Source organism: Anas acuta, chromosome 1 (genome assembly GCF_963932015.1).
Source record: "Anas acuta chromosome 1, bAnaAcu1.1, whole genome shotgun sequence".
Taxonomy (NCBI): Eukaryota; Metazoa; Chordata; class Aves; order Anseriformes; family Anatidae; genus Anas; species Anas acuta.
Genome location: NC_088979.1, coordinates 80,624,231 through 80,641,849, shown reverse-complemented (window position 1 = coordinate 80,641,849; position 17,619 = coordinate 80,624,231). Strand labels below are relative to the sequence as shown.

The 17,619-nt window shown below is 41.5% G+C and overlaps 1 protein-coding gene across 3 annotated transcripts; it reads right to left on the bottom strand.

Moving 5' to 3' along the window:
- Positions 1 to 2,782: 2,782 nt before the first annotated feature.
- On the bottom strand, positions 2,783 to 17,037 carry FAM3B (FAM3 metabolism regulating signaling molecule B). Of its 3 annotated transcripts, none has more exons than XM_068684482.1 (8): positions 16,880 to 17,037; positions 10,946 to 11,089; positions 9,982 to 10,105; positions 8,542 to 8,600; positions 6,363 to 6,413; positions 5,071 to 5,158; positions 4,201 to 4,333; positions 2,783 to 3,548 (listed from the first exon to the last, which is right to left on the bottom strand). In XM_068684482.1, the coding sequence occupies exons 1-8, from the start codon at positions 16,896 to 16,898 to the stop codon at positions 3,459 to 3,461; spliced, it is 708 nt and encodes a 235-aa protein (XP_068540583.1). In that variant the 5' UTR covers positions 16,899 to 17,037; the 3' UTR covers positions 2,783 to 3,458. The 3 variants fall into 3 exon arrangements, with proteins under 3 accessions (XP_068540583.1, XP_068540591.1, XP_068540601.1); XM_068684490.1 differs by having other exon boundaries at positions 16,789 to 16,938; XM_068684500.1 differs by lacking the exon at positions 16,880 to 17,037 and adding an exon at positions 11,852 to 11,974.
- Positions 17,038 to 17,619: the final 582 nt, after the last annotated feature.

Sequence of the window (17,619 nt, the reverse complement as noted above, 5' to 3'; positions counted from 1 at the left end):
TTTTTGTCATCATGCTGAAATCTAAAGCTATTTAACATTTGCCCAGGTCACCTTTTCAGAATTACCGTTCCCTGAAAGTGCTTAAGTGCTTTTCACTCCAATTTAGAAGGCAGTTCTTTTCAACGTGCTTACTGTGTGCAAAATTGAAATCCCATTTTCAAACCAGTTCTCTGTAAGATTGCTTTGATTGCAAGATTGTTCTGAAAAGTGATTGAAAAAGTGACATCTTTTTACTCAGGTGATCGCTTCTCTGTGATTTAATGAGATCAGAGAGGTATCAAAGCTGGTGAGGCTCCTCCACATACCATATGTAAGCAATGGGACAGGAGTGAAGGAAAACAAAGCCAACAGCTCCCCAACACTTCACAGTAGTACCTGGCTTTGTCTAGGTGACTCAACTGCATTTCTGAGAAAGTGAAAACCTGATGGAGCATTTTGCGGGGACGTGTTGTGAAGAGCACTCTGGTAGTCAGCTTTGATTCAAACTGCCAGGACAAACCTTTTCCTGTTGCCCACTTGTAAAGAATGGAGCACTGTGAACTTGCTCCATAGGGATGGGCAAAGAAACTAACCCCTCTCTGTAGAAGAAAAGGCACTAAAAGCTTCCTTTGGAATTGTTAGGTAAGGCACACACTGACCGAAATGGCTCTTGCCCTGTAAATCACTGTTAGCTTATATGCACTGCAGGTGCTTCTACCTAATTAGCTAAGAAATTAGAAGACACACAGTTAATAGAAACTAATTGTATTGCCAGCTGGGCAAAATGTGTCTTGACACATTCCCCCACAGACCCCAAACAAGCAGTACCTGTGTGGTCTGGATTTGATGGGCATGGTGTTAATAATGCAAAGGACTGTGCTTGTGTCTGGTGTCCCTGTTCCCGGGTACATCAGAGTAGTTGTCTAGTGGGTGGATGTGCAAAACCAAATGCCCAGGGCCTTCTAACAAAAAAATAGGTTGTTTGGGCAACAGGGTAACATTCTTGTCATGACATTAGGAGGGGGTTTCTTTGAGGGTGTTAAGGCTTGTAAGCAAACACAGGAGCAGTAAAGCAAGATGCTGTTGAGGCTTGGTGATGGCAGAGCTTTGGTTGTACTTTGTATTTTGCTTTTTATCTCCAAAGGGTAGCAGCAGTACATGTTGTGATGATTGCTAAACAGAAACTGATGTAAAATGTAATTGTAATTGACTTAATTGTGGGCTGGAGTAGAAGGCAATCACTGCCAAACTGCACTGTCCCAGGACTGTCTCAGAGCTCGACATCCTGAGGCTCACTTATCATTATTACTGTAATTACATTATATCAGGCATGTAACAAAGGGTGATTATGATGTAAAGGAATAGTTATGATATAACTGTTCAGCCAGTAACCTGAATGCTTCCTGAACAAATTACTGATCATGTGAAGGTGTACACTTAGAAAATGAACATACACAAGCTGTATGCATTAGCACAGATTTGTCTGACATGAGTGCTGAAGTAAAATTGGTTAGTTCACTTTATCAGACGCACAGGTGAGATGTAATTTATCTGCTATAACATCCCTAGGAAGCATATACAGAGCATCTGCAGCCTGCTGCTTTGAATCTCCTGAGGAATAAGCTCTGGAATATCTCTAGAGCTCCAGAAAGCTGCAAGTCTTGCATGCAAAATAGATGCTTATGATATCTCTCCTTTCTCTTGGTAAAATCTAAGAAACAGCAGCAGATGCAGAGTACTTTTCTTAACTGAGAACTAGCCTGAAACTTCTGGCAGATTTTGGGTTTCTCATCCAAATCTTTAGGTTTCAAGAATGCACCCAAATTTAGGACGTGGCACAACAGTTCATTGCAAACAGTGCATGTACTACCAGATATGTAAAATACCAAAATGAGGCCTTTGACCTATGAAATCTGTAGGACGAACAAGCAAAAGAACAAAAGAAGAATGATTTAAATGTATAAAAATATTGAAACAGCCACTTAAGTACTCATTTTTTCACTGACTAATCAGTAGCAAGGTGATAAGGAATAACCATTGTGAGTCTGCCAAAATCAAATTGTGTTAAACTAATTTAGCCGCTTTGTTTGGCTGCGTCCCTGGGCAACGGAGCAGTTCTTAAACTGGTAGCAGAAAATCTAGCTTTAGGGACTGTGGAGGGAACTGCTACCAGAAAGCAAGGAACACAGCAGTGAGTAGTGGCAGCTATGACAAGGGTAGAGATAGGGAGCACTGCTGTGAGGGCTTTAACCCTTTTAAGAGAAAGCAAGAGCAGACTGAATCCCTGGCTGTTGGCAGCCACCCCCTCAGGTCACCACTTCAGATCTTCTCCTGCCCAAAGTCTAGAGTGCAGGACTATAGTACAGAGCTGTAAAGGCTGCTTGTGGCCCATTTGAAGCCCAGCATGTTAAGAAAGTTGCTGCTAAATGAACATTTCAATTATGAGAAGAATGTAAAGAAAGATTAAAATGCACCTGGTAGATTCAGTCCAGGAATGAGAGGATGAGGACAATCTTCAAATACATAATAGACTGGCGCAAGGAGAACAGTGTTAAGCTATTCTCTGTGCAATTGGCTTGACCCATTTAGGTCAATTCTGTATGTTCAGCTGTGAACAGTGAAATGCTACAGGAATCAACTTCAAACAGTTGAAAACTGTTTGAATATTACAAGAAGCACTGTGGCATCTGCTTTATGGGATGCTTCTGAACTACAGGTGGGACAAACTCCAGTAAAGAACATCCAGACATACTTCATTTACTTCAGAAAAAGGAATATTGAATAAATGGATCCTACAGTTCCCTTTCATATATATGTTTTATTCCAGTTAGCATGAATAACACTTAAGCTTGCATGAAGTCAGTACAAATTTTTAAATTAAGTTAAACATATAGGAAGGGAAAATAAAACAAACCAAGTAAATTTGCAGATTACATTTGCTAAAATAATTAAAATATTTTGGTCTTTACATGTTAACAATGTTATTCTATATAGTTAACATTACCAAAAACAGCTCAACAAACGTAACAACTCTTTCCATACTTCTTCTGAAGAGAAGCAAAGTTACTAATAAATTAACATACAAATAACTTGTTTTATTGCTAGTGATTTTATATTACCAGTTATACCAGCTTCTATTTGTATGTTAGTTTTTAAAGGGAACCAAAAAAAACACCATGTATTGAAAACATAACTAACAAATTACTATGAGCAACGTACAATCACTTTCAATAATCCTGGTATTTTACAACTGATTGCCTGACCACTGTAATTCTAAAACAGAGTATTTTATTCCCACTTGTCATCAAAATATCTATTGTTTTCAGACTACAGAAAAACCTCACAGTTGAAAGCAAGGGTAAAACCTGTACATGACATTTTACAACTGCTGTTCACATGCTTACTGTGTTCTGGATGCAGCCTACTAGTCATACTTACAAAAATATAGAAATATCTTTATTGATGAGGGACACGTTTTTTCAGATCAAGTTCCTTGGGATACAGCCCTCTATCACAATTTCAGCTGGCCAGCCACCGTATCTGTTCTTGTCTTTATCAGAGTGGTTTATCTGTTTTAAAGTAATAACAATCTTTATCATCATCATCAATACTTGGCTTATCATTTACAAATTAAGTTTGTTAAATCTCATTTCTGTCTGCCTCCCTGTCATACAGATAAGCACTTACGGGCTTATAGAAAACAAATACAACAAGGTCACAGATGTAAACACAAATCTGATATAAAAATGGTATTTTTAGGCTTCCTGAAGCCTGAGGACAAGTTATTCAAAAAAGTTTTTTTTTTGATGCAGGGATTGCTGTTCATGGACAGCCAATTTGAGACTGCCCAGTTTTGATATAAAAGCACTCATCATTTTTAGGAAGTTCTTGGAATTTGTCCTTTTAGAAGAAAATGCAAGATTCTATGCAGCATGTCAGATTGGACATTCCAAAACTGAGACTATTAGAATCATCGGTCATTTCTGAAATTTGTCTACAGAAAAAAAAGTCTCAACATGATTTAATGCTGGAGTGGTAGAAGCCAGTAGTGTATGTGGCCCAGATTAGAAGCAAAGAATGATGACACATTAGAGAACTTGATTTGTACAACTGAGGCTTACTGAACAGACTACAGTTAAGACAGATACTCCATGAAATCTGCACCTGAAGGTTATACGTGATATACAGACAAATACAAAGTGAAAATAAAATTAACCAGACCTTTTCTCTTTCGATATCATCTGGCAGCTTGAAACCTTTGGCAGCTATAAAAGCCCAGCTTGACCTGAACTTCATATTCTGTATTTCTTTACTTCCCAGGGCTTCTATTAATGTTTTGGCATCACTTTGTAACCTAGGAAAATTTAGAGAAAACATATTAAAAATACATGACATGAAACAACCTGAAAAAGAACACAGTGGCTTCATGGTTTATGTTAGTAGGTCAGCAGAAGCAATAATAAGAAGTTTAAAACTTCCTGAGTGCTATCTTAGTAGCATGCCATTAAACTTACAGAACAAAATTATATTTTCCTCTCTGCTTCCCTGATGTTAATACAACTTGTTTGTAACAGCACAGTGGAAGTAAATTTTGTCTCAAATACTGTTTGATATTTCATCCCTTTTTAAATATGGACAAGGACATCAAATGTTTATCAACCAAATGATTAAGATTGTTCCTGTTTAATTATGATATCATCACTTCAGAACAAAATAACATACAATTTGAAAGGACTTGAAGAATCAGGTTAAGATGTAAAAAGGAATGCTAACTACATACATTCCAATTAGAACTGTAGATAGCTTCTTAACAGAAGAACGTGACCCAGAGGTAATAGCATGGCCCTTTATGAGAATAACCGTTGTTTTTAAACAAGTTTAACACACTCCTTCCATCTTTGGAAGCATCAACATACATGATATGGGCAAGCACTGAATGCATATGAAATCAAAACCTAAAGAGAAGCAATGAGAGAACAACCCTGACTACATGATGAAATAAATCATTCCTTTACACCATTTCAAAAGAGTGATTGTCAGACTATGTGCTACTCTATCTCTCTATTCTCTCAAAATGAATTATTTGCTTACCGGGTGCTTCCATCGTCATGAGTCACCATCAAAAGCAGGGACCCTTGTGGTGCATTTTTGATGAAAGTCGCCATCTCTCCTGAGTGCTCTGTTGAATTAATTACACAGCTAATTATTCATTTCTCCCTTACATACACACAGAACAAATTCCACCTACTTTCTATTGCTTTCAAATTCTCTTCACTTTTTGGCCTTGTCTATTCAAAATGAGACCTAATTAGGCAATTATTCTTTTTGCAGGCAGAAGGCCTGTCTAATTCTGAAAGATGGAGAAAGCTGCTAGCTCTCACTGAAGACTAGGAGAGCAAAGTTAGATCTACAGTTCCCAATAAAGATACTTCTGAACCTCTGAAAAATAAAACATTTATACACAAATGTATAGATGGTTTCTTATGTTTACCTCATATAACAAAAGCAGGCGAAACATGGAATAGTCCAGCAGAAGTCACCGATATTCTGTGCCTTTATTTTTGTGTGCTAACTACTGTGCTAATTGTAGAGCTAAGTAACACACCCCATTGTATGCCTGTTTTCATTAAGAGGGGCTGCTTATTTGCAGCACTAAGCTATTTATTGGTTTTGTAATTGCTAGGCATACATTATTTTCTACAGAAAATAAGCATCTTGTGTAACAGGAACACTGGGGACATGGCGGTCTACATACTGTATATAAAACTGTAGTCCCATGATTAGACCAAATGTGATTTCTATTCATGCATGTACATGCATGTATGTGCATGGCCATAAGCATTCTTAAGCGGTCAAAGAATCAACTGCCAGTGCCTCACAGCATTCTGTTTCTCCTTACTAGTAAGTAAGGAAATTTGTATCATTCAAAGTCTGGAAAATGTATTGAAAGCTATTCTTAAAGCAGATCTTCTTTCTAGATACATTGAAGGATACCAAGAGACAGACTAGCATATTTTGTATGATGATTTTACAACCAGAATAGAACAAAATATATCAGAAAATTGAATTTGCTGACTGAGATACCACATCTGGATGTGGTATCTGCATAAGTGCTATCCTTACCAGACTGAAAAAATAGAGAGAAAAAAAGGACAATTAATTACAATAAACATTAACTAACTCAACCAACAGGAGAAACAGTTTTTAAGGCAAATTTTTTTGTCAGAAGACCTGGACACAGCATATCCTAACAAAAACAACAGCTGTTAGCTTCTAGCTGATCCCTTTCAATGAGACAGTCATTTAAAGAGCAGGATAAATATTTAATATGTCTTTACTTAATGCTAAAACATTAACAAAAGCTCTACTGTGCTTTTTCCTACCTCCTTCCCACATGTCAAAAAATTTTGCTGATATCACTTTTCCTGTTTTATCTGTAATTAAAAAAAAAAAAAAAAGGAAATATGAGCAAAAATTATTACATTTAGTCAGCATACGCAGCAGTTTCAGCTAAGGCAAGGCATCTCCAGTTTTCAGTATTATTGTGCTTCTGAGTTACCTTTTGTTTGAATTTTAAATTGGAAGGAATATAGAATAATGTAAGTTTAAGATTTGGGTAGAATATTTTGTTTGTATAGTCTCTGCCTGTGGCAACAGTCAGCTGAAACAAATTGTTCAGAAATCACTTCTATTACAGCACAGACCTGCAAATTGTCAAAGAAAATCACACTGGAAATAAATGAATTCTTTCAACTAAAGGAAGTCACTTGCAGACTGAATCTGAATCATCATTAATGATTAAAACATTTTTATTACTTTTTATTTTAAGGAAGGAATACAGTTTATGGTGCACTTTCATGGTTTTATATATACACACATACAACACTAGGTCATGGCCATACATTGGCAAACTGGCTAAGCCTGGGTGTATGTGAATGGGCCGATTTGGTGCCCTGATTCAGATATGCAGGCTTTCATACTACTTGAATCTCAGTGGACAGAAACTCAACATGCAGACATCATTATCATAACAAAAATTGGGCATGCAAACAATTAGTCATTCCAAAACATTATGGTCAATATTCATAGTTGGTTGAGATGGTTATTTTTGTTTTCGGAAGACATGTACAATTGGAAATACTTTTCAAATTTCTAAATTCATGTCAACTGAGCTAATTTACTTTGGTTATCCTATACCCCTGCTATGTGAGAGGTATTTTTCTATTTATTATACCATAAACTTATTTCTTATCATAAGATCCAACAGTTCTTGATTTCTCTATAGCATATCTTTGATCCACACATGGTAAAATACTGGAGGAAAATTCTTCCAATCACAGGACTCTAAATGTCAGGTTTATCACACTGACAAGGACAGAAGGTGGTAAAATCTGTCACTACTGAAACAAAATCCTAGAACTGGGCTTCTTCTAAGTGGAGATCACCCAGGAAAGGGATAGGACTATAGTACGGACAGCGGAGGTCCACACAAGTCTTTTTCTCTTTCTCTTTCTCTGTTTGTAACTTGGGCTTAATAGCTCCATCTTCCTTCTTACAAAAGAGCACATTCATTCAGAAAAAAAAGAGAAATTTTGAAATAAAATATGAATGTGGATGCTACAAGAAATTTATTGGACACAGTCATTAACTTGACTGATTTAATTAGAGGACATGCAGAAAATATGTTTCACTACAAATTACTTTGAGACACTGGACAGATTTACCTGCAGGGGGAGATGGATGGGTAGCTAAAATGACTATGTATGTGATGAAGGAAGTGCTTTTTCAGTCTTTTAAAATGTGTAATATTTGATATAGAACTTCCTCATTCAAGATGGATGCAAAGGCATCTATGTCTCTATGCTGAAAGCTCACTGTTAACTGTTTACCTATTATAACCAGTAAAGCTTTTAAGATTCCTCACTGGAAACGAGAAAACATGCAGTAGGTAACTGGAAAAAATATATCACACTTCATAGTCCCAACCTCATCACCATACCCATTCATCTAAATTAAAATGGTTCATCCAGATCTGGAACAAACTACAGCTTCTGCTCCTCCTATGAGCAAAGACATATAATGGCAGTTTAATTTTAATCAAGCCTTGAATTTCTCTTTCCAAGTCTTGAATTTCAATTCAAGCCTTGAATTTCTCTGGAAAAGGAATTTGTACCTTGCAGCAGAACTGCAATTCTCAGTTATGGTTTGCCCCATCAGTAGAGCAGTAGATATGCCTTAAAACAAGGACAGAACCTGAAAATTGAGTGTTACTGCTGGAGGTAACAGATATTTTGCTATGTTACTTAAGCAGCAGTAATTTTTTTCTGACAAAATACACATACACCACTTCTGTATACACATTTGTTATTTTCTTATATTGATTATGAATGTTTCTTTTGTTTATCCAGAATACTACTACTCATGCAGTATTTTTTCTTATATTTAACACAAATCAAGTTTGCAATTGTCTTCCTTTTCTTCCATACTATCTACTAAAAAAATCCTAACATTTTAAATTTATTCCATTATAAAATGTCTCTAACATTTTTTTCTCTTACTTACAATTCACAATGGCAATGTTTATACCTCTTCCAACATTACCCTTCTCTTCACTTATAATCCTGGAATTGAAATAAACATAGTATCAGTAAAATTCATCCTTCCAGAGGCTCTGATCCAAAGTCAGATTCACCAATGCTAAGTCACTTCTTGGTGTTCTTGTTTTCTTCAGTTATTTAATTCAGGAGTTTGTAGTAAACAAGAGCTATGGCTTAAAAATCTTGCGTATTATACCAGTTCATTTCCTTCAAAGATGCACAATGAGTCTTGCAAAATGAGCCAGATCAAGACAGATCTTTTTCTACTTTTTCTTTCTGTCTGCTTTAGTACAAAGCAAACATAAGAAAATGTTTTTTGTTTGTTTGTTTGTTTGTTTTTGGTGGTAGTAGTCTGTGTGGACTATATCAACAAGAAAAATCACTTCAAGGTTTTAAAGTAGGTCTACTTGTCCAGTTTGAAAAAAATAAGAATGAAACCGACTTTCAGAAGATGGTGACCATTCAACAAGTTTTAAGCTGTCTATCCTGAACCACAAAAACTAAAAATCATAGTTGAAATGAACAGCTGAACGCAGCTTATACAGAGGAACAAAGAAAATAACCTGAGATTTAAGAATTAAAAAAAAAAGAAAGAAAAAGGATCTAAATAGTGTCATCAACAGTTTGGAATTATTTCTATCTACGCTTAAATGACTCAGAGGGCACGTCTTCTGAGCACTCATATTACAACTACTTAGCAATAAAAAATTATGAGTCAGTCAGAGATAATAAAAGAAAGCCATTCGAACACCTAGGAGACAGGGCAAAGGGAAGAATACTACACAGAAATTACAAGGTCCACAAATGGAAAACACACCCTTCAGTGAAAACAGTGTTGCTACAGTCACCCATATGACAAAAATGTTCTATTCAAAAAAATAGAACACATAGGAAGTAGAGAAAAATTTAAGACAACTTAAAAAAAGGTGTTTATAAGTATATATTCAAGCTATCTCCAAGTTATCTTTAGTCCCTATATCACCATTTTTGAGCTTTTATTTTAGGCCAGAGTTCCATGGAGATGGATTGTCTTGATTTGAATCATCATCGCAAAGCCCATTTGAATAAAGGAAGCAGAGATATTGTATTTAAGATGGACCCCATGAGGCATGCTGCACAAAAAATACCATAAAAAGTGAAACCTCAGACAGACATAAGGAGACAGTAATTCAGAATTGGAACAGAAGGGGAGAACTCACATGCTCCTAAGAGTCTTACAGCATACTTACTAGCAGTTAAAAGGGAAGATACAACAGTGGCCTTTTTATTTTTTGCATATCTTTTTAAAGAAAGAAACCTTTTCTTTCCCTTGGTAGGAGCCTACTTGCTGATAGTGTACCAAAATGGAACACCTTTCTTCATACTACAAAGCACTTGCTTTATTTAAAGTCAGGCTGGTACTTACAGTTCATCCTCAAAACAGATTTTAGCCAGGTTTCCTGTGCCACCACCACTACGAACCCGATAGGCATAGCTATCAGGTAAGCAGGGAGACCAGTGATCACATTTTTGCCTTTTGGGAGCTGGAGCTACAACAACAAACATAAGAAAATGTTTTCTTGAATGCTACATAAAAAAATTCTACATGGAAAGAACCACTTAATGTCAACATACTGATCTCAAACTATATATATATATATATATATATATATATAGTTTGAGATCAGTATGTTGTAGTTTGAGATCAGTATATAGTTTGGAGTTTATAGTATAGGAGGCCAATCCTGCCAGTTTTTCGGTATCCTGGCAACATTATCACAGATTTGCCTGGCTTTAGGTTATTGTTGGCTTTCAAACAGCTGTTGGAACCAAAAGTAAGCTTATTTAGATAAAAAAGGTCCCATTCAAACCAGACCATACTAATTATTCTGTTGTTTCATTTAACAGTAAATGAGGGCTAGAGGGATGAAGCATTCCTAATGATAGCTTCAAGTAAATAGTTATAATTCTAATTTTAAATATTTTTCACACAAGAACATTGTCATACAATGAGAAAAAATGTACAACTTAAACCACGCAGTCATTCCAGAGGAAGAAAAATGAGAACTACGTCACAGTCTGGTTAGTTACTCTAAAATACAAGTGATAGAACCAAAGCTGCTGCTGGAGCTTTGCACATGAATACATGCAAACAAATAAAGCACTGTTATATTACTAGTCAATTATTTGTATTTGCATACTGGTAAATATAGGCTGACATTATCTTTCATCAAAGATAGTGTCCAAGGAAGTTCAGACTTGCACTAATTAATTAACTTTGCACAGCCATCTCATTCTTAAAATAGTATACTAGTTAAAAAGACATTTGTCATTTACACTGAATGTTAGGTAAAAGAAAAAAAAATAAAAAAGGAAATACAATTATATACCTTTCAACACTGGTTTCTTTCCAATGTCTTGAAGATAAACGATAGATGTTGACATTGAGTCTTCGGTTAAAAAAACAGCAAATAAGTATCCCATGTACCAAGCCAACAGTGATGCCAACAGAAGCCCTGAGAATTTCACAATATCTGCCAAGAAGAAAGAGAAAACCGCAAAGACATAAAGATATAGCAACACACAAAATAATGTATTTTTTCTGGCATTGCTGCAAAAATGGCCTTCAGAGATGCAGCAATAGAGAGTTTGTTGCATTCCCATTTCTGACAACCCATTTCATTTCTAAAGCTCGATCATCAAGGAGAAATCCCCCCCCCAATCCCCTCAATCCACGACAATAATACTGCAAAGAAACATTAAGTTCAACTCAGTCCTAGCAGAATTTGACTCTGAAAAGTAAGTACCAGATACCACACACGATTATACAGGTAGTATGCATTTACTGCTGGTTTTGAGCTGCTCCCGCACCATTTTCTCCACAGCAAAAACACACTTTGTGGAGCCTGACCACATGCAGCTCAAGAGGCTGTGGGGAGGAGGCTTGTGCTGCCTGATCACCTGGGCAGCAACCACCTGCACTCTTTGAGAGTTGGTTCCCTCAGGAGCAAAGGCTGAACGAGCGCACCCCTTGAACGCCTGTTGGTGAGTGTCTGTGCAGCACTTCGTCGGGAAATGTGGGCGCAGGGTGCCTCAGAGTCAGGGATCATTCTACAGAAACACAGCATCGTGGGATGTGTGAGGTGGGAAGGGACCCCTGGAGGCCCCCTGCTCCAAGCCCTGCTCCAGCAGGGCCACCCAGAGCAGGCTGCCCAGGGCCAGGCCCAGGCGGTTTCTGGAGATCCCAAGGAGGAGCCCCCACAGCTCTCTGGGCAGCCTGTGCCAGGGCTCCTCACCTGCACAGCACAGAAGTGCTGCCTGCTGCTCAGAAGGAGCCTCCTGGGCTCCATTTTGTGCCCGCTGCCTCTTGTCCTGGCGCTGGGCACCACTGAGAAGTGCCTGGCTCCATCCTCTTTGCTTTCTCCCTTCAGGTATTTAAGGACATTGATGAGATCCCCCTGAGCCTTCCCTTCTCCAGGCTGAAAAGCCCCGGCTCTCAGCCTTTCCTCACAGGAGAGGTGCTCCTGCCCCTTCATCATCTCGGTGGCCCCTCATTGAACTCTCTCCAGTCTGCCCATAGCTCTCTTGTACTGGGGGCCCAGAACTGGACCAAGCACTCCAGGTGTGGCCTCCCCAATGCTGAGTAGAGGGAAGGATCACCTCCCACTCACCTGCTGACATGATCAGCCTAATGCAGCCAAGAATACCATTATCCTTCTTAGCACCAAGGGCACATGCAAACTCATGTCCAACCTGGTGTCCATCAGGACTCCTAGGTCCTTTTCTGTAGAGCTGCTTTCCAGCTGGGTGTCCCTCAGCATGTCCTGCCTGGGGTTGTTCCTCCCCAGGCGTAGGACTCTGCACTTCTCCTTGTTGAACTTCATGAGGTTCCTGTCAGCCCATTTCTCCAGCCTGTCCAGGTATTATCGGCAGCATTTTGCAGGACAGGCTCTGTTTTCACTCAGACTTCCCTACCTGCCCTTTCTCCTCCGTTAGGGCAAGGAGAGTAAAGTCAGCAACAGGGGAGCCGGGAGCCAACCCATCACATCAGAAGGCTGACAAGAACAACTGCATCATCAGGTCACCAGGACTGCAAAACACCAAGGTTTTGAGGTCATGAGATACTTCCTGGCCTTTACACGTCCCGAAACATAACGGTCCCTTAAACAGAAAGTTGAAAATTCTGAGTTTTGCAGTCCTGAACATCTAGTTTAATAAAACCATCGTCCAAGAATATCCAGGAAGTTCACTTTGCCAACCTGCCAGTATATATTGCCTAGCCATAATCTTCCTTGTAATTGCTTACACTTAAGAGGACGTTTCTTTCCTTCCTGGAACAGCCCTCTACACATTTTACCATTTCTGCCCCTTCCCTGTTTTTGCCCTCTCTGGAATAAAGCCAAGTTGTTCACTTCTCTTCAAGTCTTGTTCTGCAGGTCTTACCACCTTCCGTTGACTGCCTAATTGGTCTGCATACTGTACCGCAGAAGAGACTTCTGGTCCAATACACACATTCTGGTGGCTCTGCTTCTGTTTACTCATGTCAGAAGGAAGTTTGACTTCTTAAGTAGAAATTACTGCCTCAAGTTCAGTTTATAATCCCCCCTAAAGAAATCTATTGTTCTGCAAGTATTTGAACTCTCTAGCTATTCCCTATACTGTATTTTATATGACATTATTCCTGTATCGCACCTAAAAAAAATAACAAACAAATCAAACAAAAACCCACACATGAAAAACAAAATAAAGAAAATACAGAAAATACTAATTGGTAAAGTTAACACTGAACATTAGTAAGGAGAGTCACAAAAACTGAATGTTCTTTATACTAGCAGTAACAATTTCTCTCTGACACAGTCATCATTAACAACTGAGGTAAAACTGCGGTACTTCTGCCCTTGAATCTCAAAGAGGAAGCATAGAATGTAGATCACAGAACCACAGAATGGTTAGATCAGGAGGTACCTTAAGGAATGGTTTTGGGTGGAAGGGACATTAAAGACCATCCAGTTCCACCCCCCTGCCATGGGCAGGGACACCTCCCCCCAGCCCAGGCTGCCCACAGCCCCATCCAGCCTGGCCTTGAGCACCTCCAGGGATGGGGCAGCCACAGCTTCTTGGGCAGCCTGTGCCAGCGCCTCACCACCCTCACAGTGAAGAATTTCTTCCTTATATCTAATCTAAACCTACTCTCTTTTAGTTTAAAGCCATTGTTCCTTGTCCTATCATTATATGCTCTTGTAAAAAGTCCCTCCCCAGCTTTCCTGTAGATCCCCTCTACAACCCTGGCAGGTTGCTATAATGTCTCCCTGGAGCCTTCTCATCTCCAGGCTGAACAACCCCAACTCCCCCAGCCTGTATTCACAAGAGAGGTGCTCCAGCCCCCTCCTCTGGACTCGCTCCAACAGGTCCACATCCTTCTCATGTTGAATGCAGCACTCCAGGTGGGGTCTCAGAGGGAGACCCAGAGCAGAGTGGTACAATCACCTCCCTTGGCCTGCTGGCCATGCTTCTTTTGATGTAGCCCAGGATATGGTTGTCTTTCTGGGCTGCAAGCACATATTGCTGGCTCAAGTTCAGTTTTTCATTCACCAACACCCCCAGGTCGTTCTCCTCAGGGCTGCTCTCACACCCAGCTTGTATTTGTGCTTGGGATAGACCCAGCCCAGATTTAGGACCTTGCACTTGGCCTTGTTGAACTCCATTAGGTTTGCACAAGCCCACCTCTTGAGCCTGCTCAGCTCACTCTGGATGGCATCTCTTTCCTCCAGCATGTTGACTGCACCACACAGCTTGGTGTCACCGTCAAACTTGCTGCTCTGTATTTCACTGTCCATGTCACAGACAAAGATGTTGAACAGTGCTGGTCCCAACAGTGACCCCTGAAGAACACTACTTGTCACTGATATCTACCTGGACATTGAGCCACTGACTGCAGCTCTATTTGAGTGTGACCATCCAGCCAATTCCTTGCCTACCAAGTGGTCCATCCATCAAATCCATGTCTCTGCAATTTAGAGACAAGGATATCATGGGGGACAGTATCAAATGCTTTGCACAAGTACAGGTAGATGATATCAGTTGGTTTTCCTCTATCCATCAATGCTGTAACCCCATCATAGATGGCCACCCAGTTTCTCGGGCATGATTTGCCCTTAGTAATGCCATACTGTCTGTTGCATGTCATCTCCTATTTTCCATGTATCTTAGCACAGTTTCCAGGAGGATTTGCTCCATGATCTTGCTGGGCACAGAGGTGAGACTGACTGGCCTGTAGTTCCTTTTTTTTTGGGTCTTCCTTTTCTCCCTTTTTGAAAATGGGGGTTATGTTTTCCCTCTTCTAGTCAGCAGGAACTCCACCAGACAGCCACAACTTCTCAAATATGACAGACAGTGTCTTAGCAACTTCATCTGCCAGTTCCCTCAGGACCCATGGGTGCATCTCATCAGGTCCTATGGACCTATGCAGCTTCAGGTTCCTTAGGTGGTCTTGAACCTGATCTTCTACAGTGGATGGTTCTTCATTCTCCCTGTCCTTGCCTTTGCCTTCTGTGACTTGGCCTGTGTGGCTTCTAGAGTACTTGCAAAAAAATCGTTGAGTACCTCAGCCTTCTCCATATCCTGGGTGCCAGGTCTCCTGTTTCCTTCAAGAGAGGGCCTACGTTTTCCCTAGTCTTCCTTTTATCCCTGACTCACTCACAGAAGCATTTCTTTCTGCCCTGCTTGTCCCTGGCCAGATTTAATTCTATCAGGGCTTTAGCTTTCCTCACTTGATCCCTGCCTGCTTACACAACTTCTCTGTACTCCTCCCAGATTACTTGTCCTTGCTTCCACCATCTGTATGCTTCCTTTTTGTGTTTGACCTTGGCCTGGAGCTCCTTGTTCATCCTTGTGGGCCTCCTGGTATTTCTGCCTGACTTCCTCTTTGTTGGGATGCACTGTTCCTCAGTTTGGAAGAGGTAATCCTTCAATATTAACCTGTTTCCCTCCAGAACTTTGTCCAATGGTACTCTACCAAGCAGATCCCCAAAGAGGCCAAAGTCTGCACTCCTGAAATCCAGCACAGTAAGCTTGTTGTATGCCCTCCTCACTGCCTTAAGGATCTTGCATTCCACAATTTCACGGTCACTGCAGCCAAGGCTGTCCTTGAGATAAACATTCTCCACAAGCCCCTCCTTCTTCGTGAGGATGAGGTCCAGTGTAACACCTTGCCTTGTTGGCTCCTCTGCCATGTGGAGAAGGAAGTTATCAACACACTCCAGAAGCCCCCTGGATTGCTTATGTCCTGCTGTCTTCTGTCCACAACAGATAGCAGGATGGTTGATACATTTATCAACTCTCCAGCACAGTTTGTATTCAGTTCACAAAACTGCTGTAAAACATTGCCAACAAACTTCTGGTTTTGTTTTCTTGGATTCAGAAGCCAGTGAGGGACTGCACTGAAGGCATCTATTGGGTCAGAGGTTGTGGATCCTCATCAGTATTACATTCAGAAAGAAAGACCAGTATGGGTTTCACATGCCACAGAGAGGCATGTTGTCAGCAGTTAACAGGTGACACAGGTTTTCCTCCTGCCACCTGTTCAAGGAGAGGGATCAGCCACTCGGGGATATTGAGCAATACTTAGTGTCTGATAGACGAAAGGGCAGACGGGCACCCAGTGGATGAGAAGGCATGGGCAATCCAGACGGTGGTAAGGAAGGGCATGTGAGAAAGCACAGGGGAAGATCAGTCATCCCACTCGCTGGCAGGTCTCACTTTCCTTCCTCCATCAGCTGCTCGCTTGCACCTTGGCAGCATTTTAAGTGCAATACATTCCTTTCTGTGTTTAGCTGACTTCAGATGTTCACACTGACACACCTCACTCACACATACCCACCTCTACAAGGCAGAGTTTTAAAAAGGGGGAAAAATCGCCTCAATTCTTCTGACCTACGAGTCTTGGTGTCGATTTGCTGTAGTGTTGGCCAGGGGCTTGCAATTCAGGTGACTGCAACCCGAGTGGGAAAATGAGGGGCGCCCTGTGTGGGTGGGTGGTGTTTCGCAGGGCCATTTACCTACCTCCTGCACCCGAAACCCCCCAAACTTTGAGGAGGAAGAAAAGAGAGACGGAGGAGAAACCAAGCCCCCTTTCCCCGGCGCAGGGGCAACCCAGACCCTCGCTGCCCTCAGGGGGGGCTGTGGCGGCCATCCCGCCCTGCCCGCAGGGGGCTGGCGCTGCCTCAGGACCCACCTGGGGAGGGCGCAGGGCAGGACGAGGCGCCGGCAGCCCCCGCACCCGCTCCTCACCCGGCAGGGCGAGCTGCCGCCGGGCTGCTACTCACTTTGCCGGTTCAGCCACATTATTAGGGACGGGGATGGGTTGGTCGCCTGCCCCCCTGCCCGCCGCCGTCCCGCGCAGCAGCTCCTCCTCCTCCGCCGTCTCTCCCTCAGGGGCTGGGCACTGGCGGGGCAGCCACCAGGGCGGCGGCTCGGGAAGGGGAGCGGCCACCTGTCCGCACCGCCCCGTACCTCCGCTCCAGAAAAGATAATGCCCCCAACGTGATCATACAGCTGCATAAGAGATGGTGCTCAAATTTTCTGCAGAAAGAAAACAGCTTACCTGCAGGGTCCGAAGCAAGGCTCGTGCCATCCAGCAGTCTCTCTGAGAAGTTGTTTTGCCCCAAATCTCAAAGTGAAACAGTTAATTTTGGTGAAGGGTCTAGAGGGCAAGAGGGTGCATTGGGTTTATGTGGCAAGGTTTTGGTAGCAGGGGGGCCGCAGGGGTGGCCTCTGTGAACAAAGCCCAGCAGCTGCCCCATGCCAGAGCAGTGCCAGCTGCAGCCAGCTCCAAAAGGGACCCACTGCTGGCCAGAGCTGAGCCAGGAAGTGACACTAGTTGGGCCTCTGGGAGAGCAGAGTTAAGAATGGGGGAAAAATGTATCCAATAGCAGCTAGGAGAGAGGGGTGATAACACCTTGAGAAGACCCAGCCCTGTAGCCTCCAGGTGAGTGCAGCAGGAGGGCAGGAGGTGCTCCAGGCAGGCAGCAGCAGTTCCCCCACGGCCTGTGGAGAGGCCCCTGGT